This window comes from Gymnodraco acuticeps, unplaced genomic scaffold, assembly GCF_902827175.1.
Source record: "Gymnodraco acuticeps unplaced genomic scaffold, fGymAcu1.1, whole genome shotgun sequence".
Lineage (NCBI taxonomy): Eukaryota > Metazoa > Chordata > Actinopteri > Perciformes > Bathydraconidae > Gymnodraco > Gymnodraco acuticeps.
This window is the reverse complement of record NW_022992041.1, coordinates 598,805-620,569: the sequence shown is the minus strand read 5'-3', so window position 1 is coordinate 620,569 and position 21,765 is coordinate 598,805. Positions and strand designations below refer to the sequence as shown.

Here is a 21,765-nt window from a genome sequence, read left to right as displayed (position 1 = left end):
TGCATTGCCTGGATTTTTTTCAGATATTTTCTCAAAGTCTGAATAACAGAGCCATGGGGATCCTTTTCTTTGTTACTCTTTGTATTGCCTGTTGCTATATCTTGGTTTGATTTCCCCTGATGACCAACACTAGCTAAAACCAGTGGTGGCCGCGTTGTTCTCGCTTACAGTCCGTGGTGAATCAGCGGCTACATACTGTACTGTATCCTTAGTGTGTTTGTATTACAAACTGCGGCTGCATATGACCATTATTTATATTTATAGAAACACTTGCTGTACCTGGCTAAGACCCAGAATAAAATATAACATCAGTTTTTGTCCAATTAAATAATTTTACATAGCCTATTTTCTAAAATCAGATAAGCATAATGTTCACTTACTGTCAGCACTTAATACAAACAAATAATATTAACAAAGCACTTTTATACTAATAAAGGACTGGCTTACCTAAAGCCAGTTGAGTAGCACTTGAAATGTTTGGCTCTATACCTGATGTACTTATATGATTCTGTTTTCTTCAAGGTTGTGTCTTCCTGGTCGAATGTACTTATTGTAAGTCGCTTTGGATAAAAGCGTCAGCTAAATGCAATGTAATGTAATACAAGGTCAAATTATCTCGAAAAAGGAAATACAACATTCCACTCTTGAAGCTAAATTCACTTCTCCACTGTCTATTCTCATGCCAAGTATGGACATATTTAAAATAAGATGGACTTTTATTAATCCCTCGTGGGGAAATTGTTTCTCTGCATTTGACCCATCCTAGTGTTAGGAGCAGTGTGCTGCCATTTTGAACGGCGCCCGGGGAGCAGTGTGGGGAACGGTGCCTTGCTCAGGGACACCTCGGTAGCACTTGTTTTTGCCGGGACTTGAACTGGTGACTTTCCAGTTGCCAAGCCAAGTCCCTATCGACTTCGCCACCACCGCCCTGATAAATAAAATAAAGATGATATAGCTTTTGTTGTGGGATGTGCATAGTAACTTCCCCCATCTCACACACACACACACACACACACACACACACACACACACACACACACACACACACACACACACACACACACACACACACACACACACACACACACACACACACACACACACAATCTGTCAAGTTGTGTTCTGCTCACTTACTGTCTGACAGGCCGTTTTCAATTAGGTCACCATTGCAGCTAATAAGAGGGTTATGAGAGTGGAATTAGTTTTCTTTGTGATAGTTTAGGATTTATAAATGGTTAAGTCTTTTAACATTCATACCGTCAGTGTGCAGGTGAAGATGCTATGGCTGTGCTGTACCTAATGGCTCTATCAGCGCAGAGATGAAAATATGTTGCCAGATATAAATAGAGTGACTGGGGTAGTTTCAGAAGGCTTCCTTAGAGAGGAATAGGAAATGAGGTGCTGGCTGCATACATTACACCAAGAGCTTTGCGTGGGCTTGGTCGTCTTCACTTCACACAAGTATTGTGACTCACTGCTCTCCATTATTATTCACCATAAATCCATCCTACATAGCTACTACGCCACAAACGCAGAGCTGTTATACGATGTGTGGCTTGATCCCAGTGCAGCAATTTTACAGACTTGTTATTCACCATTCAGTGTAGGATATTTGTCAAGGAAATTGTGTAGGTCTTACATTATTCCCAGGCCTAATTAAATTGAAATCTGTCTGCCAGATTTACTGCAATAAGCAAATCTCATCCCACGCATTCTGGATGGACACCACACAGTAAACATTATCAAGGTTAACTTGTAATGAAATCCTCTCCAATTAGCCATTGTGCCCATGGCTTTTAGCTGTGCTTATTTGCATGGTGTGTGGTAGAGATGCAGGGTATGAAAATGAACTGAATTAAGGAGATGGGGGTTTGTTTTTACATTACATAACATGGAACATGTCTCAGTCCAAGAAGATGGTTGTATAATCATTGGCGCATACATAGTATGGCAGCAGTGTGTACAAGCTAATGGGCAACACAAGTATTGAATTAGAAACCTTTTATTTGACTTAAGATAGTGTCTCTTTCGTAGAGAAATTATGGTGTACAGCCCAAATGTTACATATTAGATTTTCCAAGTGCAGCTTAGTCGAGCAACACTAAAATACAGACCATGTGTGTCTTTTTCTGTATATATCGGCACAGTTGGAAATCATGGCAGCTGCACCGTAGTAAACATGCCTCAGGGCAGACATGAAGGCTTGTGCTGTTAATGAAGCTGTATTATGGACTACATCAGTCGTCTAGACATATGTGTGTTGAAGCATGAAGCTGGTATTGATGGCATTGGATCGTGTAAACAATATATATGTGTAGATGGATTGTGTCAGTGGAGATGGAGGGACAGCAACGTACAGTATATGTTTCTCAGTGTGTATTTCAGCTGACGAGAAACAAGTAATTGCAGTCTACAAAGGCTGAGTTATGTTGGAGATATTTAAGTGTTGCCATTACACCATGTTTCCTCCAGAGAGCACGGACAAGCTTATTTTTGTAGGGAAAAAAAGCCCTCGCTACTTTGATTCTTGAGAAAATAAATTGGTAAAGGAATACGCATCAAATTTGTTTGGGTATGTTATTTGTTTGTTTTTTAAATGCATTGTTGCTATACTTTATGTAGGTCTAAAAACACGAGTATTATTAGAAACATTGAATTGAAGGTAGATTGGGAAAGTAGTTGACCTTTGCTCAGACTGAAGACGTCGCCAGTGTGCCGATTGGAATAAACATAGTACAGCCATCGTCATAGCAATCAGTCACACAAATACTACCTCATTAAGCTTAACTGTTGCTGAAGCTGTTGTTGTAAAAGGCTTCAACTTGCATACTCCTTTCTGGGCTGTTTGTAAACTGAAGATGCACGGGTATCTATTGTGATGATACCCAGGAGACAGTAACGGTCTGATAGTGGATGTTAGCTGTCCAACTTTTTTAATAGCCAGTCTTCCGGCTATATCTGATGGCAGCTGACAGGGGTCTTTCATTAAAGTTAAACACTTTCACAGTGGGTTTAATGATGTTTTTTCTCAAACCTTCTGTACTGTGTGTAGTGTCCTCAAGCTTAGTGTGCGGCCATAGTTTTCCCAAGACACTTCACAAGACGATGAGTCCGACAAAAGGGGTGATGTTGCAACTTTAGTGTTAGTCAGTTGAACAGGAACTAAAAGGCAGCCATTAGGGGCTAACTACTGGGCGTACATTAAAAGGATTTGTAAAACACAGTAACAATGGAAAAGAGTTTTGTCGACAAAGGTGCACCGTGACAACCTTGAGGCCTGAATAAAGCCAGAGCCAGCTGAGAGAATCATTTTAAAAGAAAATATATAAAGGAAGCAGTTATCCTCTCTTGATTGTAGAGGGCCCCTGCAGGAAGTTTTTGTTCTTCCAGCAGTGACACTCCGCTGCGGCTCTGGCCAGGAGGCCTAAGTCATCTTGCCTGACCAGCACAGATGCTCCACTCTCCTCCTAATGAGGCGCCTCAGCAGGGAGTGCCAAACCTGATAGAAGAGCAACCGGAAAATGGGAGAGTTAGGGTAGAGGTTGGGGTGAGGGTTGATGGCCGACAACCACAACAAATTGAACAAACACGCACAGTATCTCTCACCACAGAGGCAGAGTTACGGCAGATTGTGAGTCCTGCACACCATCTTTACTGTTGGCTGTCCTTGCTTAACAGAAAACAATTGGCACATTTAAAATGCTGCATTCTTGTTTGAAACTGGATCTAGATGCTTTGTTTCATGTTGCCATAGCTGTCTTTCAATTTTTTCTAGAGCTTATTTTGACCAGCAATTGTTTTGATTATTGTCAACACTGCTGTCTCAAAATGTATTTAAAGTACACAAACAATATATGATACAATAATGTTTTTTACTCAGTCTGAAACTGGAGATGTAGACACAAAGTACAATCTACGAGATACATGATTCAATGCAACAAAATACTGCATTTATTAATGTATTTGTGGAAAAGACTCAAATGATATGGCATATTGTGATTTGTATTGCGATGGGCTTTTAAAAGATAATAAGATAAAATGTACTTTATTGATCCCAAAATGGGAAACACAAATTGTTACAGCAGCATAATAAAAAAAGGTATTGTACATAATTAGAAATTAAATGAGTAGCAATAAACAATTCTAAAATATAAACAAAAAATATTAAAAATATTAAAAAAATATATAAACATCTCAAACTAAAAATACACTGGCGTTATCTCAGGGATGGTAAATAATTCAATTGAGACCTGCACAAAATACAACTCAAAACATTATGTATCCTACATAGTGATGAGAGAGAAGGGTCTTCTAGTCGACATGCAGGATTAACAATTGGTAATTATGTCATTTGCAGAAAGGCAATAACAAAGTGTATGATTTGTGTCACAATGGAAAGAGCACTGAATGACTGTTGCATTTCATGTTTTACAATATGTTAAAATGCTGTGCCCATTACTACGTTTTCATTGGGTGTGGAGTTGGCGTTTTTCAATTTTAAAAGTGGGCTATGTGGCAAGAGCACAATCGGCTTGCCTGTGCAGGGGAGGCATATGATTGTTGCAGTGGAGTGAATTAATTCAGAAGCATTGTGCAGTCCCTTTACATGCAAAACCCATTTGGTCTCCATGGCTCAGAATATCCCCAGAGGTGTTCCTGGCCAGATGGAATACAACCCCCTTTATTTGCATGGCATGCTACACTAGCCTTCACCTTCCACAAGATTGAGATTGTGTCCTACCAAACAGTTGGTTAATGAGCTACTGTGAAGCTGTGCCAACATGAGCACTGACACACACCTAACATGATAATAAAAAAGATGTGTTGAGAATATTTGATGCCAAAGATGTGTTCGCTGCCTGTTTTATAGCGGTAGTAGATACTATGACTTACATGTATACTAGATATTCTTTAATTTTTAAACCATCTGTCCTGCCAGATGGATGTAAATATCACTAGGCTTTGGTTCTTGTCTTGGTATACTGATAAAGAACATAATGCACTTTAACTTCTGGGACTAGACTGCTAACAACATACTCTGAGTCAATTTACTGTATTCTTAGTGTTTTATAAGACGGAATTCTAGATTAACATGATTTTCTTCATCGTCTTTAATTCCGATCGCATTTATTTATTTCATGTGAGCTACAGTATATTTATTGTCATGCTTAGTATTCGTCAATTGAATGCTTAATAATAACAATCATAATGTAAGCAGGAGATAGCTACGCTGATGTTAAAAGTCCATTTAGAGACAGAGATATGCAGTGGCACTTAGAGGCGATAAAACTGTGTTTTGTTCTGACTCATTACTTAAGCTTTTTGTAATTTAAGCAATACACCGAACCAATTACTGAAATCAAATATATTTCAAAGAAATATCTCTCAAAGACATATTAGTCCATGACAGTATTCCAACAAAGTTCATGGCATGTAAATCACAGCTCCATGGGGAACAAGCATCTAGTCTAATATTCTGAAAGTGAAGTCACACACAGGGGCAACAAAATATAAAAATGTAGCAGGTGTTCTAGCTCAGTATGAGGGCATGCACCTTCAGTGAGCAAAGGTCTCAGTACGCTAGTGATATTCCATTGCTGAGGGCAAAAGGTGATTCATTTCTTCTATTTTAGCTTTGAGACCTCCGGTTCCAACCTGAACAACAGCTGCATAAAAAATAGGATAGAAAAAACATCACTGTTGGTGGTATCTGCAGTTTTCTCTTCATAAAAATGTTATGCCATAGGTGGCTGATAACATATTGATGTTTAACTCCTGGATGCCTCTCAGCAGGTAAAAATACCCAAATGTCTGAATATAAACTGGTGGAGACTGGCTTAAGTGCTGACAATATATACTCATTTCATGTAGAATATAGCCAATGGCATGGATTTAATTTCCGATCTTGGGGAAAACAATGAACTCAGGGAGTCTTCTGTGTATGAATACATACTTTCAGTTATGGAGAACGAAATTTCACCAAATACTTTTCTTCACTGAAACTTTTCTTACGGTTCCATAAGTCTTTTTCTGTTTATTTATATATTATCTTTCAATCACTTTTTGATGTTTGCTGTTTGTAAAGCTTATTTTTGCTTTTTGCAAAGCTGCCAGGCTATGTAGAGCCATAGCAAGCTTCAGCAATCACATGTCCAAAGCCACCCTGTGTAGCCTGAGAGGCAAACATTAAAAAGAAAAACTAGTCACCAATGTGCTCACTAAAGCTCATGAAGCTTATAAGCACAGGGCATCAGCCCAAGGCGGCCTTGATGAGTGCATCTGGATTTACTTTAAGTCATAGTGCTCTTTGAGCTTGTGACAGCATGCGATAGAGGACACTGGATGTTGTGATTTACTCAAATTGTTATTAAAAAACCTTAGATCTTTCATTGGAAACTATGCCCTTAAAGGTTTAATGTGTAATGGCCATAGCTCAAAGACACAGCATTGTACCTCTATTACTGGGTCCATACAATCTAAACTTACAGTCATCAGTTATATGAAACAAAAAGACTCCTGTCAAACGAAACCATTTTGCTCAAATGTAGCCCTGGTGTGTTCACCTGAAGATAGACATTAGCTTTAGCTATGGTCGGGTTTATATCATCTCTTCTTGAGATTAATGTATTTGTATGCATGGCCCTTGTTCAATGTGCAGGTGACTGCTAAAAAAACAATAGCCTTTCTTTGCCATATGTAAGAAATGGTTATAACCATCGGACTAAATATATTGTTATTGTCAGTATGTTCCGGCAAACCAAAGCTCCATTCAGAAAGGTCCATAAAGTTCTAGACGAAGTGTTGATGAATTTACACACAGACAACAGTGTTTGATCATGACATGAGGGGTCTACTTTGTTTGGCATTGTTTAAGCCAGAGAGTAGCTGTGGTTACGTACTTGCACACCGCTGTGAGAAAGAGGTTTGTTTCTACATAATGTATATTTGCCTGGGACGGCAACAGCTGTACCTTTTAACAACTTTTAGATAAACTCAGCGTTTTAATCATTTTGTACATTCATAAGCAACACTGAGGAGGTGGTCCAGGTGTGGTTGCTGGGTAACTTGGCTGCAGTGTTTTGTGTTTACATGGAAAGAGATATTTATCCTTAACCCACTTATTTAAGTAACCCAGTTTACGGTCAGTGCACCGAAAGGCCTCACAAGCATGATGTACAGTACCCCCGATTAGAAACCGGCTCTGAAGACTAATTTGATATCTGGTTTGTCTGCCCATTTCGATTTGTTTTGTAACTGCCCACATTTATTGGTTTGTTGTTTGTTGCAAAATTAATGATGTGTCTGCCATGGACTGAATGGACTAGTCTAAACAATTTGTGCAGTGCGCTCACATTCACCAGGTTATATGGGACATGCATGGTAGGCTACAGTATGCATGTTTATTTTTGGGAAAATACATACTCTTTTCATCGCGTGATTTGGTGATTCCAAGAAAAAGTTTTGGGGCGTTTCTGTTTAGTTGGAGGTGAAAGCTTTAAATGCAAACAGATTTGATGAATCTTGCAGGGATTGTACATGTTTGCAATGTTTGAAATACACTGCCAAATAGAAGCCGAAATATTTAAAATTAAAACGTCTAACTTTGGAGAAACTGAATTCAACGCAGATAGAAAAATAAATGAAATTGATGTAGCCTATTTGGTTTCAGCCGGGAAATCATACACAGATTATGCAATCAGTGACGTCTGATATCTGATGTACCATATGACAGCCCTCTGATGACACCACAGACAAAGACAGTAATCTACATTGCACGAGTGAAAGGGTAATATTATTTTAAATGAACCCCCTCTGAGAAATTGTTACATCAAACTGACAGCAACTTTGATGAGAAGACTATAGTCACAGATGTAGCAGTCCTGACCAAATACACACTTTTAAAATGAAGACATCACTCATATTTCAATTGAAGCGTCCATCAAAGTTAGTTTACGCTCTCCGCTGAGGATTCCCCACAATTGCTTCTCTTCGGAGACATCCACAGGCAGAGGCAGTGATCACATACCGGAGCTCCAGCCAGATGATGGAATGACTACGTACACACACGCCTTGGGTATCCCTCTCCGTACTCTGTCAAGAAGAAGCATCCAGTCACTGCTCAGTGGCAGAAGATGCATTACATTGCGGTGACATTTGAAATGGTCCCTGAGGTGCTCCACCATTGCTTTGACTGACAGACCAGCCTGGGAAACCTGTACTGTCCCATAATTCACCTGGTGCTCTGTGGTCTCGTGGATTCCCTCTCACTCTCGCGTCCCAAGATGCACGGAGCTGCTTCAGTGTCGCTGTCATACTTTTTTATCAGCGTCACTCTAGCTCAATAGAAGATTCTTCATGTATTATCGTAATAATATGATTTATTGTTTATTCAGCTGATTACTAATGGGAGCTGCTTGTAGAGCTCCATCTAGTTGTTAAGCCATATTTTATTCAACACTTACTAATCAATAGACCTGACCTTCATCTGGCTGAATAGCAAACCACGAATAATGGCTCTCTATTTGCTGCACCTATCTAAACTCAAATATGTATGATCTATGTTATTGTCTGCCATCTGTTTTATGTACAGTTTAAAAGCATTGAAATGGAAATGCATTGTTGCCATTACAAAGCATACATGGTATTACCTCAAGATGTATAGTATGATTGCAAACAATACGGGAAAACAATTACATATCTAATTAATTGTAACTATCACGTAGTAAGCAGTATTTAAAAATGTTTCCTTCATTGATACTTCTGCATCCATGTTTATAGAATATAATATGAAACATATCTTCTTCAATTTTAACCAGCTGCAAATATTAAACCATGTGTTTGATGCTTATGTTTTATCAGTTCTGTCATGTATTGTTGTTGATGTTCTTTTGATGTTCAATTCTTTGTTTTCTTTTGTGCAAAACAAATTCCCCAAGGGGCAATAAAGGTTTCATTCATGTCCTGTTAATTGGAAATGTCGTCATTGTCAACACATTCTGCTCTCAGCTGGGAATGTATATGTTCAAGAGCCAAATATATGGCTCTTAATTTAAAGTAGCGGGAGTAACATAATGAGACAAGGAAACAATAACATCGCTAACACTTATAAGCTACTTTTTGATCTTAACCCTAATTATGCTTGGCAGGGAGAGCTGATAGTACATCACAATAGTAGTCGTTAGTCAGTAGAGGTTTCTGCTCAATACTTCCTGTATTTCGACTCTTAGCTCATCAAATGAAATAGCAGTGTCAAAATGCATAAAGTATGGAAGCAAATGCTGGCCTTAAATATTAAAAAAGCTAAGGTTTATTTAATATCCCTGGCCCTTGACACTTAACTCTAAATACATTATCTCTGATTTGACTTAAACCTATGTTTACTTATTTTGATAACAACTTACTAAAAAAACTAATTGAATTTAAGGAGTTTTACAATATATTTTAATACTGCTTGCTGAATTTGTTAACCCAAAAATATATATACATGCTGGAATAAAAACGAAAAATGCACTGCTTACATTTATTTTGTAAGCCTTTATTACACTAGATTGTTTCTATACTCAATAATGTTAATGCTATAATTTGAGTGGTAATTAGATGTCATCAAATGTAGTAGTTATTCAGAATAAGGTTTTCAGTTTCATATACAAATGCAGGTTTTATGGGCATTATTTGCTTCTATTCAATTGTGCATTTGTGGTTCATGCATTATTCATTTTAACTTCATATAACAGAGTCATTTAATTTGGACTGTTCAGCAGTAAAGCATCACCACCACCACACCAGGCACCAGAGGAATACCTCCGACAGGCGGAACATTACCAGCTCCCAGGGCTGCCTTCAAAAGTACAACAAAACATCCACGCTGATCTGCTTAGCCATCCTGCCCCTCAGCCCCCTAATGAACGAGGGCAAAAGAGCTCTTGGGTTTAGCTTCTCCCTCTTACTCCAACTTAATAAGATGTCCCCCTACTCCCTCACTTTCTCTCACACACACAGACACGTATGCACGGAGCCACACACCTCCCAAACCCCAAACCACTAACCCTCGGACCAATCTGTCTGTGGCACTAATGTATTATTAGACTTACACACTCTCAAAGGGGAAACAGTGAGTGCTGAGAGCTGGAAGATGAGATATGCTACTGGGGCTACTAGTTCCATTAAAATGGCATTCACTGGGGTCTTTGTTATCATCGGCCCTGACGCTTTTAAGGATCCACTAGGGCCTGCTGATCCATGACCATCTCATCTATCTTTCAGGATTCGAAGGAAGTTGGTGTGAAATTGACACCAATGAGTGTAGCTCAAATCCATGCCGGAACCAGGGCGACTGTGTGGACCGGGTCAACGGCTACGGGTAAAGAGTGACATCCATAACCAGCTTTTCTTAGGAGGCAAGAAAAATGTCAGGCATTGTAGTGATGGACCTTTTAAACATTAGTAAATCCAGAATATTGGTACCGGTAACCTTCACTCCTGTAAAGGTTTCAGTGATTTAATTTGAATACAATGAGCTGAATGATTTGCTCTGATCTTGTGGGCTTTCTTAAAATGTATTTTAATAGATGTAGTTATGTACCATTTCAGATTGAATGAAGTCATATTTTTAACAGCAAAATACATCTGCCTGTTTTCATTCAGCCATTACGTTTAAACGGTCAAAACCCAGTAGGTATGTCACTGTATTGTATGTGCAAACCCAGTAAATAAGATATGTAATTAATATCATTAATATGTTATGGTTTTGATTCTGTTCTGTTCATGTGCCAGAAGGGAATTCAAATGTTCCATCTGAGACTAAATATCAATATTAATGATTTTTAATTTCCAGCTGTGAATGTAAGATGGGATTTTCTGGCCTTCACTGTGAGGAAGACATCAATGAGTGCACCTCTAGCCCGTGCCACAACTCTGCCATTTGTCAAGACCTTGTGAACAAGTAAGTAAAAATAAACTCTGCCTTTGCTTTGACTTAGCCTTTATCCAATGTGAGCTTTTAAATATCCGTAAAGGGCAGGCAGAATTAATTTGTGTCTTTGTTTTGGTGATTGAATGAACGAAACGGCTGTCCAAAGAAAACACACAAGATGGTGGTGTTCCAGTCTATATAGCAAGCCTGTCTTCATCCTTGACATACATAAGCTGCTCTTCTAAAGACAGAGAGCGGATTCAGCAGGAACACATCATGTATCTAGATTGGGCTTTACTCCACTGGTGCTCATCTCTGCTGTGCGTAATGGGAGCCCCGGGGCTTTCGGGCTTAGTCGGACAGATGGGTAGCAAAGTCCCAGGGCCAATTTGAGTCCTAAATGGTGTGTCTCCAGTTTGTCTCCCATCATGATTTCGCTCCCATGTGACCTGGCCCTGCAGAGCTCTCCCCTGATTGCACAGTCCAGGGAGTTCACATCAGGTGTTTTAACCTCGCTTCCCACCACAAACACTGCACACGCTGCTATCTCCTTCTCCCTGACCCAACAAGCCAAACAAGTCCATGTGTACTGCAGTGATGAATCAGACTGCCATGTATTCACTGAACCCTTGATGTCTTTTTCTCTTTTCGTAGAAACTTTGAGTTTGACACTGTGAAAGTATTTTCGTCCAACTATATATGTAAAGAAAAACCCATCTGAAATAATTGTTATTGACTCGCAGGCGAGTAAAAGTGTTAATTGTCGACAACAATGTCTCAGATCAGAGTTCACATCATTAGGCAGCACAGTTCAGTTGTGGCATTATAAATACTATTTAGCATAAATCGCAAAAAGTAATGTAATTGGTTAACTGCTAAAGGAAGGTGTCTCACTAATCAAAAGATTTAGTTTAGATTTAGCACGGACGTATCTAATTACATGTCTTCTTATTATCTGGCTTACAAATAGGATAAGCATCTCCTCTGAGGTGTGTGGTCAGGGATATTAAACCCACCGACAGCTGCAGAGAGAGACTTGAATTGAGTAAACCCCATTATTGGACAGATTAAGCTCTCCCCAATTATAATAATTCATCAAATGTAATTCAAATTAAGGACACACAGGGAAACGTAATCACTGTCAAATGTGTGTTATTCTTCATAGCACTTCGGGTCAGTTTGAGAATATAAAAAATGGTCTTAATACCCACTTTACTTTGTCTAGGTGGGTTTGGATGAAAGGTTTTGTCCACTTAATGGAATTTTCCAGAGTTAGTTAACTGAGAAAAAATATTCTACTTATTCTGAGGTTATAGTACTGTAAGACCACAACAAGGTTTTCTATAATTACTGTCTAACACACTGGTCTTCATTGCATTTGGTTCCCTAATAATTGTGTTATCACATCTTCCTTAGGTTCACCTGCGTCTGCCCCCCTGGTTATTTTGGAACGCTGTGTGACCTGGATGTGAATGAGTGTGAAGTTTCACCTTGCCTACACGAGGGCATCTGTATCAACACCCTCGGGGGCTTCGAGTGTGTCTGTCGTCCTGGATACTCAGGTAGCTCTTTTGCCCTCAGGTGACATGAAGATCAATATGAGAGTCTAAAAAGCTTATCACAACTGCTGCGGCCACGTTATTGAGGAAACTCTGACACAGATCTGGCTTAGTGTAAAAAAAGAAAAACTGCCTCTCAATACTCGCTTTTAATTAGCCCGCCTGCCTCTGAAAGATACAGTGCCTGCCTTTCAGTAAAGCTAACAAGAGATAAATTCCCGTCACCGGTTTTAATCCGATAAAAACATCTCAGTATCAGTTAGTGGCCTTTATTTCATTTCATCGGCGTCCATAGTCCCAGAATGCTACTGTTGTTTTACTTCAATCCATTTGTCTTATTTTCCACTTAGACGCATCAAGCTATTTTAGCGCTCGTGTGTGTGTATATGTGTGTGTGCGCTAAAGCCGATTCCTGTCAGGTAGTGGGAAGATTAATTTCATTTGTCTTCCACACTGTATCATCAATGTATCCTTCCCCAGTTGAGAAAGGGGGGGGAAATCTCTGAGGTATTGCTACTCTGGAGAACCCAAACTGACACACATGGCCCAATTCCCATAGCAGCAGCTTTTATTATTAGGCCTACGTACAGCATGGTACAAGTCATTACTTTTTCTGTTGCTCTAAGCTCATGTGAGGAAACAGGGTTCCCCCAGAGAGCAAGCGGCCAGAGGATACAGTTTGGATTGGCTCAAACCATCTACAACTCCTACAAAAATATTTGCTCCGGTAACATCTACTAGTATTGCAACTTTTCAAAGAAACACAAAAAGGTTCATGTTGCGCTTGTAGCTTCTTTTAAATCTAGTCCAAAAGCAAATGTTCCACCTTCATCACATCTTGTTTGTGCAGCCTGATTGGAATTGATCTAATGTTATTCTGCTTTGATGGTATGGTGCGTCATCTCCTCCATCACTTTAACTCATTGTGTCACTTGATGGTATTATCATATTATTTGCTTCAGCCATCAAGGAAGTCGAGTGTTTTTTTTTGTATATCAACTGCCAAGATTCATTTGACTGTTACAGTTGAAGGTGCTTACTAATAAATCAGTGTTGTGCTATATCTCCTCCCTTCCAAAGAGGTTATTAAGCATTCATGCATTGCTTTTCATATTGAATTTTCTTATTTCATTGTTGTTTGTCAGTGATTATTTATTGTGTCTATTTTTTACTGCAGTGAGAGTTGCCAAGGAAATGTCGTTGTACTTTGTATGATGAAAAATAAAGGTATATTCTATTCATATTCTATTTAGTGCATCTATATCTTCTGTTTACATTTTTTTTTTTTAAAGGAAAAAAATGTAAATGTTCTGACTAATACTTCTCTCTAGCTTCGAGAAAATAATTGAAGCAAAAAGCCGGAAATTGTTCTATTCAAATTTCTGACACTTCTGCCAGCTTATTATTATTTCACCTTTCTACAACTCTTTTTGACCCACTTAGAGGGTTGACAGATTAAAGCTGCTTTTTTATCTTTTCGTGTGTCAAAATTAATCACTTGTTTACTTACCACCTTTGGTTATAGCTTGAACCTAATCACATGCTTTATATCTCTATATGATGTGATGTTGCTCTTGTGTCATATTGAAAAACACTTTGAAGCACACTCAAACGTCCTGGCAGTTGCAAAGATCTCAGCAGTCTAATAATCATTTAGGATGTTTCTAAAAGGTTGTGTATTCACAGTAATGTATTGTTTAACTGTACATAGACGCCGTGCTCTGTGCTGAGGTCAGAAGTCATTACAGCGACATGATTAATGGGTAATCTTGTTTATATAAATCACAGTTTAAGCACACTATTCGTCACCTTCTGTTTTCTCTTCTTCACCCATCATTAAGGAGCACGCTCCCTTGAGTGATGGTACAGTGTAATTAGCACATAGTTGCAGCTTCCTCCGTCAGCACATTGTCGGATGATGATGTTCTGGCCTTGCTGTTTGCTGTAAAAGCTTCAGTAGATTCAGTATTTTGCTCTGACTGTGAACATGATGAATAAGATTGGGTCCTTATTTCTTCCTTTCTTCCATTTCGCATGGATATTTTGCTTCAGAGATGTAGTGTACATTAATTGTGAAAAGATAATTGAATGTATTAGTTTTATCAATTGATAACCGAGACCAGTCTTTATGCTGTGAGAGAGTTGGTTTATACATGTGTTTTGCTACTAATCACATGTGAAATATTTTAAAAGGTTGTTTAAACCCCAGCATTAAATATGAAAAACGAAATCCCATATCTCATTCATAGTTCAGCCCTATTCATGTTTTGAATTTGGTGTAAAATGCCAGCCCAAGACCTAAAGTATTTGATTACTTCTGACCTAAATTTAATGCATAGCATATTCTGTTGCAAATCTGCCTTAATCACTGAGTTTTTCAGTTGTATTATAGCTTTCTCTTTTGGCTAAATGAAACATATATTATTATATTTTGCAGGAGAAAGAGCTGTTTTACAGTCTTTGAGGAGAGATCATAATGGGGTTTTTCCGTGTAAATATTGTATATTCATTATCTTTAATGATAAATCACACAGCTCCCATTATCACTGTGTTTGTTTGCATCCGTCCTGAATGAAAAGCTAACAGAATATTTAACAATGAATCATTCATCTATAATTATTTGTTGAATCCTGGAAGATAGGAGCGGGTGGTAGATATTCTTTTTACCCCTTTAGTGAAAAGCAGAACCACAACAATGCCGCTTTGTGGGATTAGCTCCAACCTATTTATTCATTTTGAACTCCTCCAGAAAAACTGTCATTTCTGTGGAAAAAGCAGTACCTGCTATCACTTAGATATCTATAAATCAGTGTGTTTTCCTAACTTGTGTTCTGATTTGTTGGCAGGAGAGAGACTGATTTTGACACTTCGGCCCTTTCTCATTTCTCTAACTTCCCTCCTCGACTCCCCTTCTCGACTCCTATCCTTGTGTCTTAGTCCCGCCCACAGGAGATGCGAGTCGAGGAGGAGAACCGAGGAGATCTCCTCTGAGCGGTCATTTTAAAGAGAGGTCCATTAATGATGACAGGAGGCACAGCAGCCTTCTGTCTGATGGGCTATGTGTTCATGACGACTTATATATTTACTTGTATTCATTCACAGTGCGGTATAATGAGACAATAACAGGCTACAGATGCGGACATATACAGTACACACACACACACACACACACACACACACACACACACACACACACACACACACACATATATATATTTATATAAATATATACAATTTCAGAATCAAACAAGTATGAGAGCACTCTTATAATAACGTAACACTGTCAGAGATTGGATATACCCCCCCTCTCTAGTCGCTACAATGAGGAAAATAAATTACGGGCCAAAAGTTATTACAAGTACTATAAGCAGAGGACACCAAACCAACTAAGACCTGTCTGTCCCCTGCATCTACACACACACACACACACACACACACACACACACACACACACACACACACACACACACACACACACACACACACACACACACACACACACACACACACACACATACACTGTACAACACACACCTACACCTGACCACACAGCTCCTAAAGCATATGATACATATACAGTCTATGATATGATATCAGGATACAGCCGTATTATGTGAAGCACTAAATGGTTTTAGACACATTTCGACTCTTTCTTTGTAGATATACTAAACTAAAGCATACAAATAAAGAGAGTAATGTAGGCCTGTTATACTGAGTGATATATATCATACACACTGCTCTGCTTTCTGCACGGACCTCACAGCTGTTCTCACTGTAAACATTGCGTTGCGATGAAAGCAGTTAATAAAATAATATCCACAAGGGGATGCATGCAGAGCTGTCATTGGCTGAGATAAGTCCGGCCGTGCGTTACGATCGACTCTTTTAAACATCACTGCTGCCGGAAATGCATCCTCGGAGGACCCGTGGAGGAGTCTGGAGGACCCATCAGTGTATCCTCGATTATAGCTCCTCCAGAGAGCCTCCTCGACGCTCGATCCTCAGTCCTCGATGTGCATTCAGAGAAATTAGATGTCCTTCAACACGGCGCGCTGAAATTCATTTCCGGGTCTCTACCGGAGGACCGAGGAGTCGAGAAGTGGAAATTAGTGAAATGAGAAAGGGCCTTTGTGTTCTCTGGTGTTTCCCTCACAGCTTGAAATATCATCTCCCCTTTAGTTCTTCTCTGATCTCATTGCTATTTTGGTGAAGTCTGCATAAATAATGAATATCATCAACTCTCAGAGTATAGCTGACTTACTTTGTGAATCCTCAGACTTATCTTAAGTGTGCTGGATGCTGAATATGTTATTGTTTTCAGTATAATACAAATGTTCCCTTTAAGTCAGCACATTTGGTGCAGTACCGTTAGAAGGATTGTGCCTTTATAGACATGGTATTGTGTAGGCACAGCTGTAAGGATATACAGTGCGTACAGTATGTGGCACACTTTTCTATTACTTCAATGCTGCACTTCACTGAGTCCTCTCAGGGACATTGACTTTAATGCAGCATGCGCCGTTCTTTTTTTAAATTAATTTTGATATTGCCTTTATTTAACCAGGTTTTTCCTATTGAAATAAATTATATTTCTTAGAAGAGACCTGGCAAAAATAGCAGCACACAGAGTTTCAGCATTTGACATAAAAGCACATAATTTGAGTACATTATAATGGGTTATTGTATTCTTGGAGTTCAACCTGTAGTTATGTTCTTTGCTGTAGGTGCAGACATTATTTGTCCCAGGGTTGTCAATGACTCGCAATCATAATGCCCATTTTCCCACAGCTCAAGACATTTTCAGATCAAAACATTTTCAATTTCAAGTTTTAAAAATAGGAGAAAAGTATCAGATTTCAGAAGCTAGATATTAGTGAGTCAACATTTTTAATTACTGCATGTTTGCTAAATTTAACAAACTAGCAATTAGTGTTACTATCATCAGCCACATAAGCCCTGTCCATATGCTTGTATAACAGTTTAAGAATTCACTTGATATTTTGTAGAAATCGAAGTTTACCACTTTTCTTTTACTTTTCAGTGCTTTAATTCAGATGATATTTATGTGAAAGCTGTATACTCATGAGTCACAATTTAAAGCCACCTAAAATGCTTTTAATATCAAACCCTTTTCATTTTTTAACTAGAGGTAACTTGGGGTAAAAAAAGAGAAATTCCTCACACACACTTTACGCGCCTGTTTACCATCCCTGTCAGCCTGTGATCACTTTACATCAAAGGTTACCAAAGAGTCCAGAGATTAAAAACATGCCATGCTGAAGAGGATGGTAAAAACATGTTGCATCTTGCAGTCATTTAACTACTAATGATTTCCTTAATATGCAATATTTTCTTCTGTAAGGTTGGTTTAGGGACTTTGCAGAAATCTTAAACAACCTAAGATATGAATCATAAGAATGACTATTACTGATGCTAATTAGAAAAGTCTTATTATCATAAAGGATTCATTAAACGACAAATGCCTTAAGGTTTAGACTCATCCACCTCTGTTTAGTGAAAAATGTATAGACCTGACATCTAGATTTCAATTTGGCAGACAGGGATGGATTTTGAGGCTTTATATTCACATAAAGGTTCTGTAGCTTCAAATCCATCATGATTTAATACTACATAGATATATACTAAGGCAACGGTGGGGTTTTTTCTTTGTTATAAAGTCAGAATTAGTTGTGATGAATGTCAGTCACAACACAATTTCAAAAATACATTGTCAGTCAAAAAACAAAAACCCATTAAGTAGAGAGCCATGATGTAAAAAATGATCTTTAGATACAGTGAAAATAACTGATGTTGCTGACTAAACAGTCATTGGGGTACACAGTCCTCAATCATAACATGGCTTTACAATGGCACATGTAACCCTAGGGTTACCATTCAAAAATTAAGTTGTATCTATTTGTATAATGATTAACACATTTCATTAAACGACAAATGTATCTTTGTGGCCACAATGTGTTATTATTGTGTAGTTTACCTCTAACTTCCACTGTATTCCGGAGCCATTCTTATATATTTTGTTCAGTTTTGCAGAAAAAATAAGCAAAAGTCAGATTATAACCATGTTGTTGGATTTCATACAATTTGCAAAGTGTTTATGTTGAAGTACTAAAAAGACCGTTCCTCTTAATGTTGTTAAATATTTAATGTCTTGATAAAATATGCTTCATTTCCCAGGGGCACGGTGTGAAGAGAGAATCGATGAGTGCGTTTCCAACCCATGCCAAAATCATGGGAAATGTATCGATGCGCCTAATCGATACCGCTGCTCGTGTCCTGATGGCTTTATTGGGCTCCACTGTGAAACCAACATTGATGAATGCATGTCAGCGCCCTGTCTCCATGGGAGGTACGGATTTTTTCCACGCCATTTAAAACAGAAAGTGTGGAAAATGCAGTGCAGAAATAGCACAAAATTATTTGTAATTATAGTGGAGTGGAGACATATGTCACATGTTGTAAGGAGCTAATGTGATGAGCTTACAGGTTGTCTCAGTGGTCTCCAAATTACAGTCATTAATTCCCCTGAAGGGGCAATACTCATTAATTCAAAAGATGATATTTGCCTCTAAGGGTTCTGCATGAACTATAAAGCAAAAACTATAGGTTACTTACGTAACCCCAGTTCTCAGAGTAACATGAAGTGAGATGTCTCACTATGGGATGCGCCTCAACGCGTATGCAAACAGAAGCATCAATCTCATTACGCCAATCCTGATTGGCTGGTGATCTTGACGTCAACGTCAGGGAATCCACCCACCCTTTAAGTAGCTTGCGCTACGACGCAGCGTCATTCAAAATAAGCACCTCTTCTCGCTTCGCCTTAGCAAGAAGGGCCGTCTGGTGAGACATCTCACTTCATGTTACTCTGAGAACTGGGGTTACGTAAGTAACCTATAGTTCTCATTCATAACACTCCGTTCGATGTCTCACTATGGGATATTGAAACTCCCGTATTGCTAGACATGCTTATCTCGAAAATCACCAAAACAACCAGAACTTAACAGGTAGAACTCTGTCTCAACACGGGACCCAGCACTGCGCGGGCCACACTTGGAGCAGAGACATCTAGATTGTAAAAGCGGACAAAAGTGAGCGGCGAGGACCAGCTCGCTGCTGCACAAATGTCTTGGATGGAAACACCCTTGAACAAAGCCCAGGATGTAGCCAGTCCACGAGTAGAATGAGCACGCAGGCCCGTTGGTGCCTGCAAACCCTGACTCGTATAAGCCAGAGCAATCGCTTCCACAATCCAGTGGGAGAGCCGTTGCCTGGTAATGGGCTTGCCCTTCTGAGTTAGCCCAGGATATAAAGAGTTGGTCATTACAACGAAACTCTTTTGACCTGTCCATATAGATGCGTAAAGCACGAACTGGACACAGCAAATTCGACCGCTGTTCCTCAGAGGAACACAGCGGCGGAGGAAATGCCACATTGTCAATGGGGGTACATGAGCCAACCACCTTAGGTATAAAGGCAGGGTTGGGCTTCAGCAACACTCTCGTTTGCCCCGGGGCAAACTGAGTGCATGAAGGATGTACAGAGAGCGCATGAATGTCACTGACTCGCTTGGCAGATGCCAGAGCCAGTAACAGCACTGTGACAGGTGTTTCATGTCAGCTTCGTCCAGGGGTTCAAATGGAGGTCGAGTGAGCCCATCTAAAACCACTGCCAAGTCCCATAAGGGCACCAGTGACCTGGAAACAGGGAGGAGCCTGCGAGCCCCTTTCATAAAACGGCAGACCAAAGGATGTTGGCTAGCCGTCTTTCCCTCAAAGCCCACATGGCATGCAGCAATAGCAGCCAGGTACACTTTGATCATAGAGAAAGCTCTGTGTTTATCAATTAAGTCCTGTAGAAATGATAAAATCACCCCGACAAGACACTGAAAAGAGATGTGTCCTTTTTGAAGGCCCCACTCCTCAAACACCCTCCACTTACAGTCATAGAGAGTCCTGGTGGAGGAAGCTCTTGCACTCTGAATAGTGTTTATCACCTTCTGAGGGAGCCCCACTGTATTCAGATTGTACCACTCACGGGCCAGGCCCATAGTGCCAAGCGCTCTGGGTGTGGGTGAAAGATCGTCCCCCCCGTCTGAGACAGTATGTCCCTGCGTAGTGGGAGCTGCCACGGCTGCCCGCACAGCAGCTGATATATCTCCGCCAGCCAGTACATTGCAGGCCAGTGCGGAGCTATCAGGATAAGTTTGTGGCGTTGTTTCCTCACTCTGGCCAGAGTTGGGGGTACCAGAGCCAGGGGTGGGAACGCGTACAGAAGGACCGGAGGCCAAACGTGCGCGAGCGCGTCCACGCCTAACGGTGCGTTTAAATCGCGCATTGAAAAGAACAGCTGACATTGAGCATTTTCTTTTGATGCGAACAGATCTACCGCGGCTCGGCCGTAACGCACCCACAGCTGACTCACAATCATTGGATGTAGAGTCCAGTCTGCATATAGTGGTGCACCTCTGGACAGCAGATCTGCCCCGAGGTTCATCACTCCTGGTACGTGCGTCGCTCTCAGAGAGAGGAGACGTCCGCAGCTCCATAAGATCAGTTTGCGTGCCAGCATGTGTAACTGGAGAGAACGCAAACCCCCTTGGCGGTTTATATACGATATTGTGGTCGTGTTGTCTGTCCTCACGAGGACATGATGTCCTCTGAGAAAAGGCAGAAAGCGTTTCAGGGTGAGGAACACCGCTAAAAGCTCCAGATAATTTATGTGTGACCGTTGGAGGTTTCTGTGTTTATTACGAAACCCAGGTCGAGCAGGTGTTTTACGAGGACATTCGTCTGCGTAATAGCCTCTTGCTCCGACTGTGCGAGAAGGAGCCAATCGTCCAGATAAGTTGCCAGGCGAATACCCTGTTGTCTTAACGGGGCTATCGCGGCTTCCGTACACCGTACAAACACTCGCGGGCTGAGAGACAGACCGAAGGGAAGTAATCTGTACTCGTAACAGACACCCTGAAAGGCGAACCTCAGATATTTCCTATGTGGGTAATATACTGGGATGTGGAAATACGCATCTTTCAGGTCGACTGATGTGAACCAGTCGTTTTGGCGCACGAGACGCAACAGAGATGTGTGAGTGAGCATTCTGAACTTGTTTCTTTTGAGATATTTGTTCAGAGCTCTCAAATCTAGTATAGGCCGAATTCCGTTCCCTCCCCGTTTGGCAACGAGGAAATACTTGGAATAAAAGCCGCTCTGACTCTGTTCGGCGGGTATTATCGATATAGCCTTCTTTTCTAGTAGCGAGAAAATCTCTTGCTCT

General features: G+C 40.1%; 1 protein-coding gene across 2 annotated transcripts in view; it reads left to right on the top strand.

Annotated features, from left to right (window-relative positions):
* eys (eyes shut homolog) overlaps positions 1-21,765 on the top strand; it is a 198,208-nt gene that overhangs the window by 82,570 nt on the left and 93,873 nt on the right. For both annotated transcript variants that reach the window (XM_034201872.1, XM_034201873.1), the window contains 4 exons: positions 10,264-10,360; positions 10,835-10,942; positions 12,329-12,474; positions 18,667-18,838. In XM_034201872.1, the coding sequence (XP_034057763.1) occupies positions 10,264-10,360; positions 10,835-10,942; positions 12,329-12,474; positions 18,667-18,838 (523 nt within the window). The remainder of the gene's footprint in view (positions 1-10,263; positions 10,361-10,834; positions 10,943-12,328; positions 12,475-18,666; positions 18,839-21,765) is intronic.